Genomic DNA, 18834 nt, shown 5'->3' with positions numbered 1-18834 from the left:
ATCAATAAATTTTTCGTCAAAATTTTTTTAGTCCATATATATCAATAAATATTATGATCGAGATGGATATTGAGCCTAATAGAGTCCATATGTCATGAGATAATAAATGACAAGTTTGGTTACGCGTCCAAGTCATTACCTAACGCCTAAAACTAAGTTTAATTGATGGAAAATAAAGTTTAAGGGTACACTTAGTGATAATGACAATAATTAGGGATACCATGTATGTTTTAAAAAGTGTAGGAGTACCATGTAAAAAGTCAAAAAATTGAGGGGTACCATGTAGAATATCCCTTTATTTTTTAAAAACACAATTTTTATTGAGATAACCTTAATACATAAATTATGATAAGATGTTTTATATTGAAATCTTGTGAGTGCTTTAATTATCAATTGGTCTCCTTTGTGACGGGTTACCATTTGTGGCGGATATTTTGTGAGATAAAATGGAAACAAAATGGATTAGTGGAGAAAGGGGACCACATGAATAGTGTTGCAGAGAGAGAAAAAGTGGGTACATTGTGAGGTAAAATGGTATCAGATCGAAAGGCATGACGGATATGTAAATATCTTCAATGAGAATTTGGGTTTAATTATTAAGTAACAAAAATCACATAAAAGAGACGTTTGATTTGTGGGTTGTGTTTGACAGAAAAGGTTAAAGAAGAAGTAAAAAAATGCAATGATTAATTAATCAGTCTGTCTCATTGAAGATGGCTACTATTTGTTATAAGCTGAAGATGGATAGTGATCCTCTCACAAAATGTAAGTGAAAAGATAAGTGAGGGTATTCATTTACTATCTGTCATAAGCTGAAGATGGATAATGAGCCTCTCACAAAATGCAAGTGAGAGGGCAAATAAAGGTATCCATTTTTTCCCATATATTTTGTGACAGGGCACTATCAATATTAAAAAATGCAAGAATTTGTGTTAATTAATAAGCAAATCACAAAAAGTGTACGGAGTGAATAAAAACAGAGAGGAAAAGCAGGAGAGAAGAGAAGTGGGGTAATATCAAAGTCATGAAAATTGATGAAAAATGCCTTAAAATACTTAACAAATTTGTCAGTGATATGAGTCTGACACACACGGTTTATGGTTTGTGCATCTGCCCCCCAAATGTGTTTTCGATCTCTCATTGGTCCGCTCCGTACGGACTACATTCACTCTTTCTTTCTTAATACAGTAGTATAACCACTTTATCACAAATTCTCATTGAAGACGGGCACTATCCGTCACAAGCTGAAGACGGATAGTGCCCTTTCACAATATGCAAGTTGCACTATCTATAAGATGTTCCATTTTCCCACCCATTTACCCTCCCACTTGCGTTGTTATGAGAGGAACACTATCCATCTTCAACTTGTGACGGATAGTGTCCGTCACAAGCAAGACTTATTGCTTCCTTATAGGGTACCCGTATCCGAATCTTGTGTAAAATCGTTATATATAAGTAGCTATTTTAAGGATGTATTTAAATTAATTAATTTGTAATTTTACACTAATATTTTGTCCGATTCTTAAGAATTGTCCTATAATTCTTGTGCAAAATAAAATGGAGAAGAAATGAGTGAATATGAGAGAGTATGGGGTTGTTTGGTTCACTATGGGAAAATAAAGTTCCTAGGAAGTTAAGTTCATGTGAATTTGTAATTCATGTGAATTGTAAAAATGTTGTTTGGTTGTCATTGGGAAATGAATTCATGTGAGAAGTTACACTTACCAAGGGGGGCGAGGTAAGCAACTTCCTACATTATGGAGGAATTGAAGTTCCTTGGGAAGTTCTAATTCCCATGAAATGGGTAACCAAACAACATCATATTTATTTAAATTCAGGAATTTCTATTTCCCATGATTTAAGAGGGCAACCAAACAACCCCTATTTCTTTTCTGATCTATTCAATAGAATTGCCCTTTTCCATTTTAAGCATGTTTTTATTCGTAATAATCACCTTATTTTATTGGTGAACAACCTTAATTATTGTGGAAAAAAAGTAAATGTAGCATTTCCAAAGAATTGAAGACATTCATTCTTAGTCTGAGTCCATGCCTAATAGACTTTGAGCCTGTCACCCTCGGGTGACTTACCTGGTATACGTGGTTTGCAGGCTATCACGTACACCCGGGGGTTTACCAGTCTTGCAGAAGGTAGCGGCTGCGAGTTCCCTCGTCACCAAAAAAAAGGAATTGAAGACATTACTTGTGTAAAATCGTACTCCGTATTACATAAGTATTAGTACCTGTATCGTGTATCAGTAGTCAAAACAGTCTCGTTTGAAATAGCGGAAATATATTATTAAGGCTCTGTTTGACAAGGCATTTCAGGTACCTGATTTGGTCAAAGTAGCTTATTTGACCAAAATTTCAGGTACCTTATTTTTTTGTAAGCGTTTGACAAGTAGCTTATTTAACCAAATAAGCTACCTGAAATGAAATGCTACATAGAGTAGCATTTGAGATTTCAGGTACCTGATTTGATTTGATTTTCCGTTTTTACCCCTTAAATTTATACTATTAAATAATTATCATATCCTTTTATGTCATTTCATCAAAATCAGTTATCTTTTCAGTTAGTTTGTCAAACACTTTTTTTTATATAATAAGCTACCTTATCAGTTTCTAATGTTGAGCTACCTTATCAGTTACCTTTTCAGTTTTCAACTACCTTTTCAAGTTTCAGCTACCTTTTTAGTTAGTTTTATCAAACAGAGCCTAACTATATAGAACACATGTATTTCATTCGCATAAGTCAAAAATCGAGCTGATCACTTATATAATTATATTGGATGGTTCACATACATGTTATTGAGATCGTTTTCCTTAAAAAATTGTGATTTAAAATTTGACAGTCATTATCAGTCATCCATCCGATTTTTGTTACACTATTTAGGAGTATTTTAACATGTGGTGGGTCTATACTCTATAGTAGTCATTTTTGGTGCATTTAAATGTGTGAATTAAGGTTTGTACGAGAATAGTGATGTGTGAACCCTTTTACTACGGAGTATTTGTTTTCACAAATTCTCATTATAGACGGACACTATCCGTCTATACGTATAGACGGATACCATTTCCCCTCACAAAATACCCATTTGTCATAAAGTGGGAAGCACATGGGGGGTGCCCTACCTTGTCCCCTCTACCCATTTTATTAGAGGTCTTTACCCGTCTATTCGCTCCACCCGTCTATACCAAGACCTATTGATTTGTTTTTTAAAGTCCTTGTTTGATTACTATCATTAAAATTTATATTGACTACTCTTTAAACTAAGACCATCCCCAAGTAAGATTAATTGCATGATTATGGTTAATCAAGTAATTAGTTTTGTTAATGTGTGACCAAAGGTGGTCAATTTATGACCAAAAACAAGAAATGGTCAATTTGTGACCAAGGTTGGTCAATAGTAATGGTCATATTGACCTTCGACGTGTCAATTTCTTATTGGTTGAACAATTATAAAACAATAAAAAAAACTACTCTACATTAATCTATGGGAAAACTTTCGTAACTAGAATTTGCTTTTAATGCATTTTATCATTTTGTAGTATTTAATATTTTTTTTAAAAATGTATGCGGTATTTTATATGTCGAATCATGTTTTTCAATAATTTTTTTTAATGGTTAATGAAATCGTCTAATCACTTTTCAAAATTATAGCGTTGTTCTTTATTATTTTTTTTCCGTAACGTATACCATAAGATTAATATAGTCGTAAAATATTGTGGTAGTTTTTTTTTTATATATTTACAATAATAAAAAAATAACTATATTTATAAAATGTAGGAAAAATAATTGTAAAAGTAAGAGAGAGAAAAGTAAGGTAGAGAATGTGGAAAATGATTAAGAATGTTGTAAAGTGGATAATGATTGGGTTGATGGACCGCAGTGTCGCGACCCTGGGAGGAGGGTGAAAATAGGTCAAGGTTAATAAGGTGAAATTAAGAGTAAAATCGGGTCGCGGCCTCTTGCATAATTAACGCTTGGGGATGGTCTAATAACTCACATCATATTTTTTTTTTGAACGACCATCGTGCCCTCCTGCTTACTCTAAGGACCGACTTTATTATTCATGTAAAAACGCTCCTGTATGCGTAAGTTAATGACTTTATTCCGTAAGTTAATGACTTTGTTGTACCCATATCACATTTTCACACAAGATTAGAAAGAGAAACATTATTGTTTGGTTACTAATATTTGATTTTTATTCATATAACTTAAACTTACGTGTATACAAGTAATTCATATCACTATGTACTCATTTTAATCTTTTTAAAGAGTATTTTTATAACTAGAAAAGAAACAAATTATTGAAATAAAGACAACGACCGTATTAATCATTTAAGTAAACACGTTAGGCATAACCAAGAGTATTTTACAATATATTATCACTTCGTATAATTTATTTTACAATAGATTTACTTCTTCTTCAATTTTATCTTCAAGTTACGATAACTTACACTAAATTTTGCACTCTTAGTTGGTAAAATATACTCTACTTTAAGTAATTACTATAAATAGAAAAAGTTGCATGGACGTAAATTAGAAAGAGTACACACTGTACATAAAACAATAACACAAAGGGAAGTAACCAATAGATGATACTAACAAATTAACATGCTTTTCAACTTTTTAATTGTACCGTCTTTAATTTATCTAAATATTTCATTATTTTTCACAAGAAGTTTCACTGCATACATTATTCCTATTTTTACACTCTCTCGCACGTTTATCTGACCTCTATAATTGCACCTCTCCTACATAAACATGCAAGTCTCCATCTCAGGTTTCATTTTTGGTAATCTTATCACTTCCTTTCCTTTCTTTAATTTATGGTTTTTACCCAAAACTACCAAAAATTTTAGCCTTTTATTTTACTTCTCTTATTTTGTTTGTTTGATTTACCCACCTAAAATAATTACTCCTTAAATAACTACTTTTGGTCTTTTACACTCTTACCTTCAATAGTTTGTGAATGTTTGTCAATTATTAGATCAATTGATTTATGTCTCGAATTTCAAGAAAATATATTTTATACATTATTTTTCTTTGTATAAAGAGTGGCGGTTTATACTAAGGTCACATTCATTTAGACTAAACCCACTAAACTAAATAAACTAAATTTACTCCGTATAAGATTTGAAGTGAATAAAGAGCAAAATTAAATTGGATTAAATATACTTGTAAAATCTGAACGGAAATGAACTAAAAGAAAGTCCTGAAAAACAGGTCTTAACTCTCTGTTTCATCACTAAGTTTTGCTCTCAAATGAGGCACAAGACCACTACAATATGAGCAGAGGGAGATTCGAACTTATACCCTATTGTCACGATAACTTAGTCTTAACCATTAAACTAAGACTTTTTCGGTAATATTTCGCCGTCCTTGTAATACATACTATTCGTCTTTAAATCTTTCATCAATAGGCTTACATCCAAGGTAACAAAATAAATCCTTTTTAAAGTAAAATACATAAATGGATAATTGGATCAAATAATTGATTTAAAAAGATAAGAAAAGGAAAAAAACACAACAACATTTGTGAGATAATGAACAAGGAAAGGTGGGTCATGGGTGTTGGGAGAGAGAACCCTTTGATGGTACTACCAAAAAAGGCAACTTATAACTAAGTGTATTAGAGATAGAAAGAGAGTAAAAAAGAATCAATCAATCACAACCACCTCTTTCACTCATCCCCGTCATTTCCTTTGGTTCCAAATTAGGGAAAACTAAAACATACAAAAAAAATAAATACATAAAACAAACAAGATATTTATTTATTGGAGTTTTGTGGTGCTAATTTTTCTGGGTTTATTTCACTTATATTATCATCATTTGATTATTTTTATTGGGCTCAACTTCATTTCTCTTGAATAGATCCATTTTTTCTGGGATTCTTTTGTAAGTCAACTTTATTTATACCTTGCTTTCTTAATTATTACTTATTTCAATTTAACTCAAATATGAATAAATTGAGCTCAAATTTGTTTATTGTTGAGAATAAAAATAGGTAATTATAGAGAAGGAAGATGGTGAGAGGAAAGACTCAAATGAAGAGGATTGAGAATGCAACAAGCAGACAAGTAACATTTTCGAAACGTCGAAACGGGTTGTTGAAGAAGGCATTTGAGCTCTCAGTTCTTTGTGATGCTGAAGTTGCTCTTATCATTTTTTCTCCTAGAGGAAAACTTTATGAATTTGCAAGTTGTAGGTATGTTTTTTTTGTTTTTCCAATTTTGTATCCATCAATTAATAACCATAAAAAAACTTATTCTGTTCCGGTAAATTGTTATCTATTTATTCCCTACAATTTTGATGATTTTGTGATTATATGTGGTGAATTAATTGCTTGATTAAATGATCTAATTTTGGTTTAATTATAACATATTGTTAAATCAAGAACAACATGCATATTAGGGCTAGGTGTCTAACTTTAGGGTTGGAGGGTTTTGAATCTTTCATCACTTTCTCCCGTAATTAATGACTAGTAAATAGTATTGGCTTATTTTATGCTCCTTTTCTGGTTAAGATAATAACGAGTAAACTCCACAACAAGGACCCCAATTATCAACAAATGTTGCTTTAAGGATCTCAATTATTGTTAAGTGGCTTTAAGGACTTCACCACATAAATTTTACCAAATTACCCTTAGATTTATTACTCCCATCCTTTTTTCTTCCCAATTTGTTTTTAAGAATTGAAATTAACAACTTTAACAATAAATAAATAAAAACAAAAATTATTAATAATAAAAAACAAAATAATTACATCTCTTATGAAAACTAATTCACTTAAGTAGTTTTTCAATAAACAATTTATATATACAAGTCATGTTTTTACGGAGAAAGTTCCGTCTTGAAGATCGCGTGAAATGAATTGGGAAAAATTAACAAATGAGTGTGAAGAATCATATGTTGGTCTCCCACATCAGAGAAATAGAGAAGAGTGATCTAGATTATAACCCAGGGGGCTACTCCTACCATTGTCAATTGGTTTTGGGAGGGAACCTCCTTGGACTTGTAAAGTTGATACCGGGTACGGCCAGACCTATGTGCGATCTAACAATGAGAAGTAATACAAATGATAAATATTTTCTTAATTATCTTATAATGATTAACGAAACCAACAACTATTAAAATTTTAGTTACAATGTCCGCCCATAAATATTAATAATGAGTTTGGTTTAGATGAAAACAAATTAAAAAAAAGTGTTACATAAAAATAAAAATTACCGGTCAAATATTATACCACTTGTGTATATAAGACAAATATATTATTTTTCCCTATACATTTTTATATATACAAGTGATATATATGTAATTCTCCTCTTAAGCTTAAAACGAATAATGTCATCTTAAAGGAGACTAACTGATAAAAAAAAAAATTGAATGTGTAAAGATAAAATTTGGTTTGCAGGTTATCATGAATACCCGGAATTTACCCAGTGCACATCAAAATTAGCGGTTGCGGGTCCCCTTATCACTAAAAAAATCGTAAAATAAATATTTTCTACTATTCCAAAAAAAATCGAGAAAAAAATAATAAATGAAGATAACGGTATTTAGTATGGACGACAAATATAAACTCACACAAAATATATTATGCCTAATTGCCTGTGGTTTGAAATTTTTTACCTTGTTCTCATTTTTAAGAAAATATCTACATCTATAAATTATAAATAAAAATAAGGGTATTTTTGGTCCAAAGCACATAATGAGGTCCTTAAAGCTACACAACAATAAGTGAGGTCCTCAAAGTAATATACAAAGATAATTTGGGTCCTTATAGACTTATAGTGTGGTTTACTCAGATAATAACTATAAGAGCATAAAATAAGCTTGATTGTTTTTTTTTTCTTATTAAAATTTTCATTTTACCACAAAAAATAGTTGTCATGGTATGTCCTTTATGGATCGCCTTTATTGAATTTTTCATCCAAATTATTTATTTACTCTTTTATTCTTTGCAAAATTTATTTTAATCAAAGCTAAATAAATAATTAAGTGTGTATTTGGCCGGCCTTTTCAAATTGTTTTTGGACATAAAAACACTTTTTGGTCAAACATATCATAAATTTAAAAGCTAATAGTAGATTTTTAAAAGCTCAAATACCATGTTTTTACCCATACAAATAGAAGCATCAATTTGATGTTTTGTTTCTTGAAAACTACTTTTGAAAAATTAAGTTTAAAAAATAAAAACTCATTTTAAGCAAACTAGGCCAAACATTATTGTCACGAAAGTCGAAAATTGAACTGTACACATATAAATTTAGTACTTGAAATCTTTTACTTTTATGGGTTGTGAGTTGTTCAGTTGTTGTAACGTCAAAATTTTTTCAATACACCTACATTATTATGATTATTATTATTATTATTTTTTTTTTTTTATGTTTCTGAATGTTTTCTACTCCGTATGGGATTTATACGAAGTACTCCATATGAGATTTATACTTGGTGTGATTTTGTATTAACGAGTACATATTATTACATCATTACCTTACACTTTAGTACCTAAGGAGTACTATAGTGGGGAAGGGCATCAGGAAATATAAATGGGCCGTAGTTTTTGTTAGAAATTCAAAAAATATTTTTACAGAAGAATATCAATGTTTAGAAAACTAGATCGATTTCAAGAGTAGGATCAAACTATTTCACCCTTTCGGATGAGCCGGGGCATAAGTCATTTTGTAACCACATTTCTAATTCCTCCGTATAGATAGCTTACTTTTAAGTGTGATTTCACGGTAATTTATTCAAATAAATTTTATTTTTCATTTATATTTAGTAAACTCTACAAAATTTAGGGTGAATAACTCTACTAAATCCTAACTCGTTTTTTATTTGTTAAAAAATTGTTTTCTTTTTCTGAAAACTCAAAATTTAGGTTAGCTTCCAATTTATTTTAAACATTTAGAAAAAAGACGAGTTCATGTTATGTACTTGATATAATAAAATAAATGTTTATTTTCTTACATTCCTTGGATCATTTTATTGCTTGATTTGCATCCTTTCACAACAAAACAAAACTCTTGTATCATACATACATTATTGAGTCCATGATTTCATGCATTACAAGAAATCAAACAATTCATCAACAATACTTAAACATAGTTAATCTAAAATTAATCATGAACAATAAAAGTTATAAACAAGGAAACTACAATACTTGCACATACTCTTGTTTAAGACGTTACTCGCAACTGATTTAAATAATGTTAAAATATAAAAAGGTTTGTTAGAGGTTTTTAACTTTTAAGACAGTTAAACACAATTCGAGATTTAATGTACACATAAGAAACCAACCAGGATCTCAGAATATGAACAGTAACACATATGGGAAGCAACTGAACAAGTACATAATATATAGTAAATTAGTAAATAAATATATTTTTACTGACAAAGTAAGTGATTTATATATAATGTTTGGTAGTATCAAAGTGTACTATATGGTTCTTATGGTCTCCTAATGACAATGATCAGAGAACATTGTATGAGATATTCCTTACTAATTAGCACCACGCTCCCTTAAGTATAGGCAAATTTAATTTAATTGTTAATCGTACTATTTTTCTGCTTTTGCCCTCCACGCTCTCAGACTCTCTCTTTTAGGTTGGTATTAACTAACTCTGCCATTTTTTTGTAAACTAATTGCAAATAAATTGGCTCTTAAAGAAGGCCAATGGTTTCAATTGCCCCATTGTCAGTACTCAGTAAAATATTAATGTAGCTTTGGTATTACAAATTCTAAAATAAGACGGTGAGACGGTTCATTTTTAGATAAAACTTGTTCATTTAATGTTAATAAATGAATTATCTTTTTATATAATGGGACCCTCTCACACAAAAATTAGCACTGCTTTGTTATTATGATTCGCATTTTCACTCGTATTTGTTCTCTTCTTAGTTGAAATTGTGCAAGACTGTATATTTCAAACATCTTGAACTTTTAGTGACATTGTTAGGGTGAGAAAAATTAAAGCTCTATTTGATTTCATTTTCTTTGTCGCGGTTATTTATTTACCTTTTATATATACTTTGTGAGCAGTATTTTTAAGTAAATGTAAACAAATGATTAGGAGAGAGTAGTTAACAATAGTGCTAATGAGCAAGTCTTACATTTTGTTTAGATGAGAAAGGGGATGTTTGGTTACAACTGAACGTGTTGTTTGATTGCGTGTAGGCATTTAAAGTTTATAGAAACTCACAACCTCTAGGTATCATTTGGTTGCCACTATAAAAAAAAAAGGGGCACATCATGCCTCGAAACAAATTTATAGTGCCATGAACCATGTGAGATAATAATTTATTCTCATGTAATTGCTTAATGCGCATGAGCCAGTGGCATAATACAATTGATTCGTGGAAATATCATTCCCCTAAAAAAAGGGTGCCATGATTTAGGAACAATGAGGTTATTTGGCTCTCTAAAATTCTCATTATCTTCAACACAATCTACAATCAATACAAGAATAATCACACACAGTAAGATCCTCTTGATTTTCATTCTATCTACTTCTTTTCATTTTCTTTAACAATAGAATCCTTCTCCATCTCATCATTTAATTAACTATTATCCGTATTATTGAGAGAAACACGAAGAAAATAAAGAGGAGAGAAAATGGAAAGAATCTAAATTGATCGTTTTTCTCCAAATTCCTCTAAGGCCTCGTTTGGTTTATACGGGAATCGAATTCATGTGTTAATTTGCAACGCAGAGAAGTTTAATTACTACATTAAAATTCACGTGAATTAGAGAAATCCGTTTGGTTGTCATGTTGGAGTTTTATTCTCCTAGAAGTTTCCAATGACCATGAGGGGGTAGGTAGTTAAATTCCCCCATCATGTAGGAGTTAAAACTCCTTGGAGTTTGAAATTCTCCCATTTTACAAAAAATAGGGTAACCAAACAACCCAAAAAATCACAATTCATGAGATTTTAGAATTCTCATAAATTGAGTGAACAACCAAACGAGGCCTAAATCACAGTGCCCAAACTTTACCTTAGGGCTTGGCATTCTTTGAGTACATTTTCTGCTAGTTGTCTTAGACTTGGGCAGAATTTGATAAGATATAAAGTTACATCCATGGCTCCATCCCATTTACACATCAAGAATATATATTCCATACAAACTAAGAATTTTTTTGGTGTAAATTAGGGTGTCCACCGTCGACAACAGTGTATAATCTTTCGTCGCATGTGCTCTCACGAAGAGGTAAACGGCTAGCCAAAGAGTTTGCTCCATTCCCATATGCAGGGATCGAACCCCTTACCTCATTGTTAAGGGATGAGGTGAGCAACCACCACACAAAACACATTTGGTTTGGGAACTAAGAATTGGAATTTAGTTTTTGAACTAAAACATTTCAAGCGTTTGGAAAACATTAGAATTCGGAATTAGCCTCGATTCCTTATTAATTTCAACCTAACTAAAACTCGAAACTCTCAAATATATATCTACCCAGTAGTTATTTCAATTTCATCACTCTCCGATTTGCTTTAACGGATCTTTTTTGTGACGTAAATTGTGTCCTGATATTTTGACTTTTCGATTTTCTTCCTTATTCACCAACATTTTCCGTAAGAACATATTTTTCTCCTAATTGATTATATTTTTTTAAAAAAATTGGTGACCTCGACTCCTACCGCCAAAATACAATTCCAACCCAATGGTTATCCAAACACCATTGAAAAATTGACATTCAGAAATTCATTACAAGTAATCAAACAGGTTTATGAAATTGAATTTGGAATCGAATTTTAAGCATTTGAATCTCTTCAATTAAAATCATTGAAATAAAATCAACTCCGTATTTATTAACACTACCTTAAAGACTTTTCCCCTTTTTCTTCACATCGTTTCCATCCAAATTTCTTCACCCAAACACTATTCTAATGTCAGTAATATGAACATTTTCTACCATGTTTATTACGTACGGTCAAGTTCTTCGGTTGAAAATAGCTGGAGAGCACTTAATAAAGCTTAATGGAGCTAAACTGAACTGAATTGAATTGAAGTAAGAGTTAATTTGTGAATAGGTAAGCTAAACTGAACTAAATGAAATTGAACTGAATAGAGTTGAACTCAAATAAAATAAGGTGAAATTAAGTCTAAAAGAACAAGACGATAGTCAATTGGCCGTTAAGCCACTTTTTTTCCCCTCTAGTAAAAAGATTCATGGACCATATGGGAGACACAAAAGACTTAGTCACATCAATATGGGTTGTTTTAAGGAACATTTTTGTGGTGTATGTATGTTACCAATTACTTGGTGGTAGCAGTAATGCGTGCCAGATCTAATTTCAGGTCTCGTACGTCACTAAATTAGGTCTACCACATACTCATATAGTCACATGTGATGTTCATCTCTTTAAGTCCCATTTATCTGACAATTCTCAGCTTGTTTCACGGTTAGAGACTTGGGAGTATTTCCTTTCAATGTGTATACACAGCTGACTAAGGCCGTGTTCTTTCTGATTTATTTTCAGCCTATTTTAGTTCAGCTCAGCTCTATCAGTTCAGCTCAGTTCAGTTCAGCTCCATTCATTTCAGTTCAGTTCAGTTTAGTTCCATTCAGTTCAGTTCAATTCAGCTCTATTCAGTTCAGTTCAGCTCCATTAAGTTCAGCTCATTTCAGCTTTGCTAATTTAAATAATAGTTATTATTAATTTTGTTAACAATAATACTATTTTTTTAATATTAATATTATTTATTATAATTATAATTATAATTAATAATATTGTTAATAATAATTTATTTATTATTATTATTATTATTATTATTATTATTATGATGATGATGAATATTATTATTAAAATGAATAATAATGTTATTAATGTTGTTGTTGTTGTTGTTGTTGTTTTTGTTGTTGTTGTTATTATTATTATTATTATTATTATTATTATTTATTATTATTATTATTATTATTATTATTATTATCATTGTCGTTGTTACTATAATTATTATTGGTATTATTATTAAAATTCATAACATTTATTATTAATATTATGAGGCACGCCCAACCGACTTGACTCACTTGCCAATACGGGGTCTTACAAGTCAACAAGCTTGCCAACATGGTTACAAATTCGCTTGGTACCCTACGAATCACGAATCGTTAAAAGCGAATTCTATCAAGTTGATTACTGAAAATACATGTAACACATTTTTTATAAGCGAATCGCGAATAGGTAAGGCGTATTCATAGCGAATATGGTAACCGTGCTTGCCAAACCATCATTTGAGGTACACATAGAAACCTATAAATATCTCACTATTCACCAATCAATGGTAAAAACTTGTCACCAACAACTTCCTCTCTCTAGAAGTAAGACTACTCGAGCTACTACAAGAGGGCACAGAGACCTTAGCTTCAAGCAAGGTCCCGACTATCCACCAGTACCGTAAAGCATCAGAGAAGGACCTTTTGCGTACCCTCTGAGGCCTTTGTTACGCGTGAAAGATCCATCTGAAGAGAGCAAACATAAGTTCGAGGTGCCATCTGAGAGGAGGGCGTTGACTCGACCTGAATTCGAGCAACGCTTACTTGAGTGTTTTTATTCTAAACAATTATTTTACTAATATCATTATTAATATGACATTATTATTTATTATTGTTATTAAAAATATTATTAGTAAAAAGATTAATAATTATAGTTGATAATAACAATAATATTATTATTATTAATATGATTATTTCAGTTCAATTCAGCTCAATTCAGCTTTATTCAGTTCAGTTCAGTTCAGCTCTATTGAGTTCAGTTCAGCTTCATTCAGTTCAGCTCAGCTCAGCTCCATTCAGTTCAGTTCAGTTCAGCTCTAAAAAGTCAGAAAGAACAGGGCCTAAATGTCTCACACACTAATAGAAATTTGAGTGTTACTTGTGTAACTGAAATTTGGCATGTATTTCACCTATGTATATACTCCCTTCTACTCGCTATAATGTTCCCCTTTGTCTTTGACACGATACTCAAGGAATACTATTAAAAATGAATAAAGGACATTGATGGAGTTGGTGATAGGAGAGAAGGATGAATTATTAGGAGTTAAATAAAGAGTTGTGGGGCCAAAACATTAAGGAAAGTAATAAAATAGGAGTAAAAGAGTTGTGTGCGGTTTGATGATATGAGAGAGGGATGAATAAAATAAGAGTAAAAGTTACCAAAAAAGGAAAGGGGAACATTACTTGAATAATCCGTTTCGGGAAAGAGAGAATATTATAGCGAATAAGAGGGAGTATATATTTAAGTGTCAAATAAATGTGCCGAAGCAATTTATAAAGCACAAGGTGAAATCAAAGGGCAGTACTTGAATGCCACTGCGGGTACATAAGAAGAAATTAATCAAACATATGAAATGCTTAAGGGTCTGTTTGGATAGGAGGATTTTGAGGGAAAGAGAGGGGAGGGAAAGGAAGGGATGATAAATCCTTTGTTTGGTTAGCAAAATGGAGGTGGAGGGATTTTGAGGGGAGGAAAAATGAATCCCTCCACTTCCCCCTCCAAGCCAAATTATTTCCTCTTCAACAAAGGCAAGATTTGGAGGGAAAATGACATCCTCCATTCTCCCTCCCCTCCTTTTCTCTCCACTTTTGTTATCCAAATACACCCTAAGGGTGTGTTTAGATAGCAAAAGTGGAGGGAAAGGGTGGGGAGGGGGAAAGAGGGAAGAGAAAGGGAGGTAAGGGAAGGGAAGAGCAAATGGAGAGTGAGTGTTTGGATATAATTTCCTTCCAAATCTTGTTTATTGTGGAGAGATTTTGATTTGTCTTGGAGGAGGGAAAATAGATCCCTCCAAATTTTTCCCCCTCCATTTCCCTCCACCCTTATTTGTTATCCAAACAAGGGATTTTAAATCCCCTACTCTCCCCCCCTTTCTTTTCTTTCCAAATCACTCAAACCAAACACACCCTAAGAGTTTTAAAAGTGAAATAGAGAAATGTTAAGGCTTAAAATAGTAAACAAATATCAAACTAAATCTCCCTAGTCACCATTATGTGTTTACCTTTTGATTTTCTCACAAAGGATAAGAAAGGTAAATAAATAAATTGGACAAAGAAAGTATATATCCATCCTTCATCCCTCTACATATCGTTGAAAGTTATGTCAAACACATACAACATTTATGCCTAAAATTTGAAGAGTCGGAGTAACATAGCATAGGACTAGTGGTCTGACTGGTCTCTAAGTTGTAACCTCATTCCACACATGACAAATCTGCCAGTAAAACATAAGCTCGAACAAGGGACTTGAAGGGAGGTACAATAATTGAACTATTCATCCTCTATTTGTTTTGGAAGTGGGGTACTTGATATTCAGACAATTGGTTTTGTTGGGAGAAAGGTGGTAGGCTGGTAGGAGTACAAATTATTTGGTGCATCTTCAACATATTTAATAACAAGTACCTAACAAGCAGTGGTGAATTTAGGGGGTTAACAGGTCGTTGGCGGTTGGAAATTTCAAAATTTTTAGTTAAAATTTTTCAACTTTTTTTGAGTTCCTCTTACACCTTTACCCATTCGCTCTAGCTGGGATCATTTTCTAACTCCACCACTGCTTACAAGTTATACAAGATAAGACCTTTTAACTTATGAAGCTAAGACATTTTAGATTGGGTTGCCACCTCAGTTTTTTAAGTTATTTCGCTTTTTGTCTATAAACTACTCTAACTTAGAAAATACCTTGTAGTCCGTATGAATCCCTTAGTATTACTTTCTTCCAATAAAAATTTACTCTTTTTTTTTTCCAAACTATATGGCTTGGTAGAGCTACATGGTAACAAACTAGCCTTATTCATTCCATCTCCAATGATAAGCTACTTGCTTGAATTTTTACAAATATTGTAAGCAAGTGCCTAAAAACAACCATTAAAGATGCTTAATTCATAATTCGGTGATTATATTTGGATTATGATCTATAGGGGTTGTAATTTTCCCATATTTTTTTAATATTATTTTTAAATGTTTTAATTAGTTCGTGTTTTAAGAAATTTATTCTCTAATTTAAATATATTTGTTGAGCTTGACATAAATATCTGATGAAACAACCCAAGAAATTTCTAGTTTTGTTTTTCAACAATAGATCAATGATTTTATTTTTCACTTAAAACTTTAAAAAGTAAGGAGACAAAAAGAAATTACCATGCAATATTATGGTGTTTTAGATTTGTTTATTCACGCGTGAATACCAAAATATAGATATCCAACAAATATTCGTATCCAAACGGAATTGGTTTGATATCTAAAATATACGTGAATTTTGAATATAGATATCTAATCCGAACTAACACTTTGAATTGAGCATATGATTCCCGCTCTCCTCTTTGTACAAACATGGTTTAAAATCTCGCTCGGTAAGTATCCTATCGCCAAAGATTTGTGAGTAGACGACTGATACGATATATCCCAAGATGTATAGGGTTAATTAAAAATAGGAAAATGTCGGCAAGACGACCAATTTATAACTCATTTATAACTCGGCCCGATACTTCCGCGATGAACTACTAAAGTTATAACTTGTAGCGACCAAACTTTATAATAGAAAGCCCTTAAAAATTGTACAACATTAGTCGAATTTTTTTTTTAGAAGTGAGTCAAATTAATTATTCTAAATTAGTAATCTCAACTTTATATGATATAGGTCATATAGCCATTAGATAATAAAACATATACAAAAGTTAATAAAACAAATTTCACTGCAATAAGGGGAACTCGGAGCACGATGGCCGGCGAGTTGAAGACGATTCCGCGACACTGTTACTGACACCGTGATCACGAATAATACCGCGATTTTAACCCATGATACATAAGACCACTTAGTCAATTTTATTTTGAATTCATATACAAAATTTCAAATGGAATTGATTTTTAGCAAACATGAATAATATTTTCTGATTTTAACAAAGATTGTTAAAAAATGACATACAGCATGCAAGAAACCATAGGAAGGTATCAAAGGCACCTAAGAGATTCTCAGCCTGCTAAAGATAAATCTGGTGAACAAGATATGCAGGTTCCTCCTCCTCCTTTTTATTAACTCTATGAATTTACTCCATATGACATATGGTTTTGTAATGTTCCGTGACGTTTGTTTAACTATAATGGTCTCATGGTCATGTACTTTGTAGAGCTTGAAGGAGGAAACCGCGAGTTTGATTAAGAAAATCGAAGCAATTGAAGCTGCAAAACGGTACCAAAATTTATCAATTTCGATTAATTTGTTCTTTTCGGAGTGACTTTATAATCAACTCCTATGATCTTGAGAGTTTACTTACTACTCCGTAACACTTATCGTACATTGTGAAAATTAGGAAACTTCTTGGAGAGAATTTAGCATCATGCAGTTTAGAAGAGCTACAACAACTTGAAAATCAATTGGAAAGAAGTGTCACCAAAATAAGAGCAAAGAAGGTTTCTATGAATTCAACTATTTGAACCTCTAATTATGTTTACTTGTAAGTTTAATTTGTCGATAAATATGTCCAATTATGCCCTCGATCTTATTTCAGAATCAAGTTTTCAACGAACAAATAAAGCACTTGAAGGAAAAGGTACGTAACTACACACCGCGACTTAGACATACAATTGACTACGATGTAGGATTGGTATACTTCTCGAAACAATTTTTATTATAGGTTATGTTCAACACATTGTCTTGTTGGATCGGCCATTTTTTTTTATTTTTTTTCTAAATAACTTACATGAGATGATTAATTGTTATTCTGTTAATTACGTCATTGTATTACAATCAATCAGGAGAAGCAACTTGCTGCTGAAAATTTGAGGCTAACTCAAAAGGTGAAACTTTTTCTTTTGAAACGTATTGTATGTTGGTTTTAAATCTCGACCGTGACGTTCAGTGATTTATTTAGACGTTATAATACGTAATGACTCAAAATATGTGATTAACTTGGTGGCCTTGCAGTATGGTGTGATACCAAAGGAAACATCTGTAGACAAACCAATGGAAGACACGTCTCCATCCGAAGATACAAATAGCCAAATTTCGGACGTGGAGACGGATTTGTTCATTGGATTGCCGGAAAGCAGAATTAAGCGCATTTGTAGTGCTTAATTAAGTGGATGATTTACGAACTATATGTAACATGTATACGCATAGTAAAAACTATGTGCAATGTTACAAGTTGTGAGGCAAAATTGCCAAATGCATGTTTCTATCTTCTATACTTGAGAGTTGAGACCCTTGAACTTGGTGCATTAATGCATTGTTATATATATGATGAAACATTGTGAAGAACAAAATTTGTGTACTTTTAATTAGTTACCAAATTTTGTTTGGATCACTCCATTGTTGCTTGATGTAACTTTAATTACCTTGTAAGTGAACGAGAATCGTTGCACAATTGAGGGTTGAATCACAAGGAGTAAGGGGATTACTAGTTGTTATGTTCACGTGTTTAGCTAAACTAAATAAAACATGTATGGTTGATATTCTAACTAAACTAGATTAGAGACAACAAGTAATTAAATTAACAAATGTAAATTCTAAATAAGAAGGCAAGCTAAAAATGCGGCTTTACTCAATAGATAAAAGGCCTAGGGCGCGATTAGGCTACAAACATCCATAATCACCATGTTAATTTTGCCAATTAGTCGTCTTGGGGTAATCAAGTAGGGAAAAACACCTTTAATTCGCCTATTAACTCCCTCTCGGGCTCATAATAGGGCACTAGAAATCCCGACTCACCTCTCTCCCGGGTTCATGACTCGGACTCCCCCACTCGACACTTTAATATAAAAGAGAATACGCGCTATTCCCTAAATACTCAAGTATCGGTCAAGGTCATTAAGTTTACGATAGATTCCCGGTCTTCCCA

The 18834-nt window shown here is 32.0% G+C and overlaps 1 protein-coding gene across 1 annotated transcript; it reads left to right on the top strand.

The window, feature by feature from the left end:
* The first annotated feature begins 5652 nt into the window (after positions 1-5652).
* Positions 5653-18401, top strand: LOC141596832 (MADS-box protein SOC1-like). Its single transcript, XM_074417085.1, has 8 exons — positions 5653-5901; positions 6011-6211; positions 16925-17009; positions 17125-17186; positions 17308-17407; positions 17506-17547; positions 17753-17794; positions 17922-18401. Exons 2-8 carry the CDS (start codon positions 6030-6032, stop codon positions 18069-18071), a joined length of 663 nt encoding a protein of 220 aa, XP_074273186.1. The 5' UTR covers positions 5653-5901; positions 6011-6029; the 3' UTR covers positions 18072-18401.
* The last annotated feature ends 433 nt before the right edge of the window (positions 18402-18834 follow it).

Source organism: Silene latifolia, chromosome 8 (assembly GCF_048544455.1).
Source record: "Silene latifolia isolate original U9 population chromosome 8, ASM4854445v1, whole genome shotgun sequence".
Lineage (NCBI taxonomy): Eukaryota > Viridiplantae > Streptophyta > Magnoliopsida > Caryophyllales > Caryophyllaceae > Silene > Silene latifolia.
The sequence above is the reverse complement of the archived record's forward strand: the minus strand, read 5'-3'. Positions and strand labels throughout refer to the sequence as shown.

Bases quoted from the DNA above. Each gene is read 5' to 3' on its own strand.
- LOC141596832 (XM_074417085.1), top strand. From the start codon at position 6,030: ATGGTGAGAGGAAAGACTCAAATGAAGAGGATTGAGAATGCAACAAGC. The intron at 6,212-16,924 runs GTATGTTTTTTT...AATGACATACAG, and splicing joins TATGAATTTGCAAGTTGTAG to CATGCAAGAAACCATAGGAA. The intron at 17,795-17,921 runs GTGAAACTTTTT...GTGGCCTTGCAG, and splicing joins ATTTGAGGCTAACTCAAAAG to TATGGTGTGATACCAAAGGA.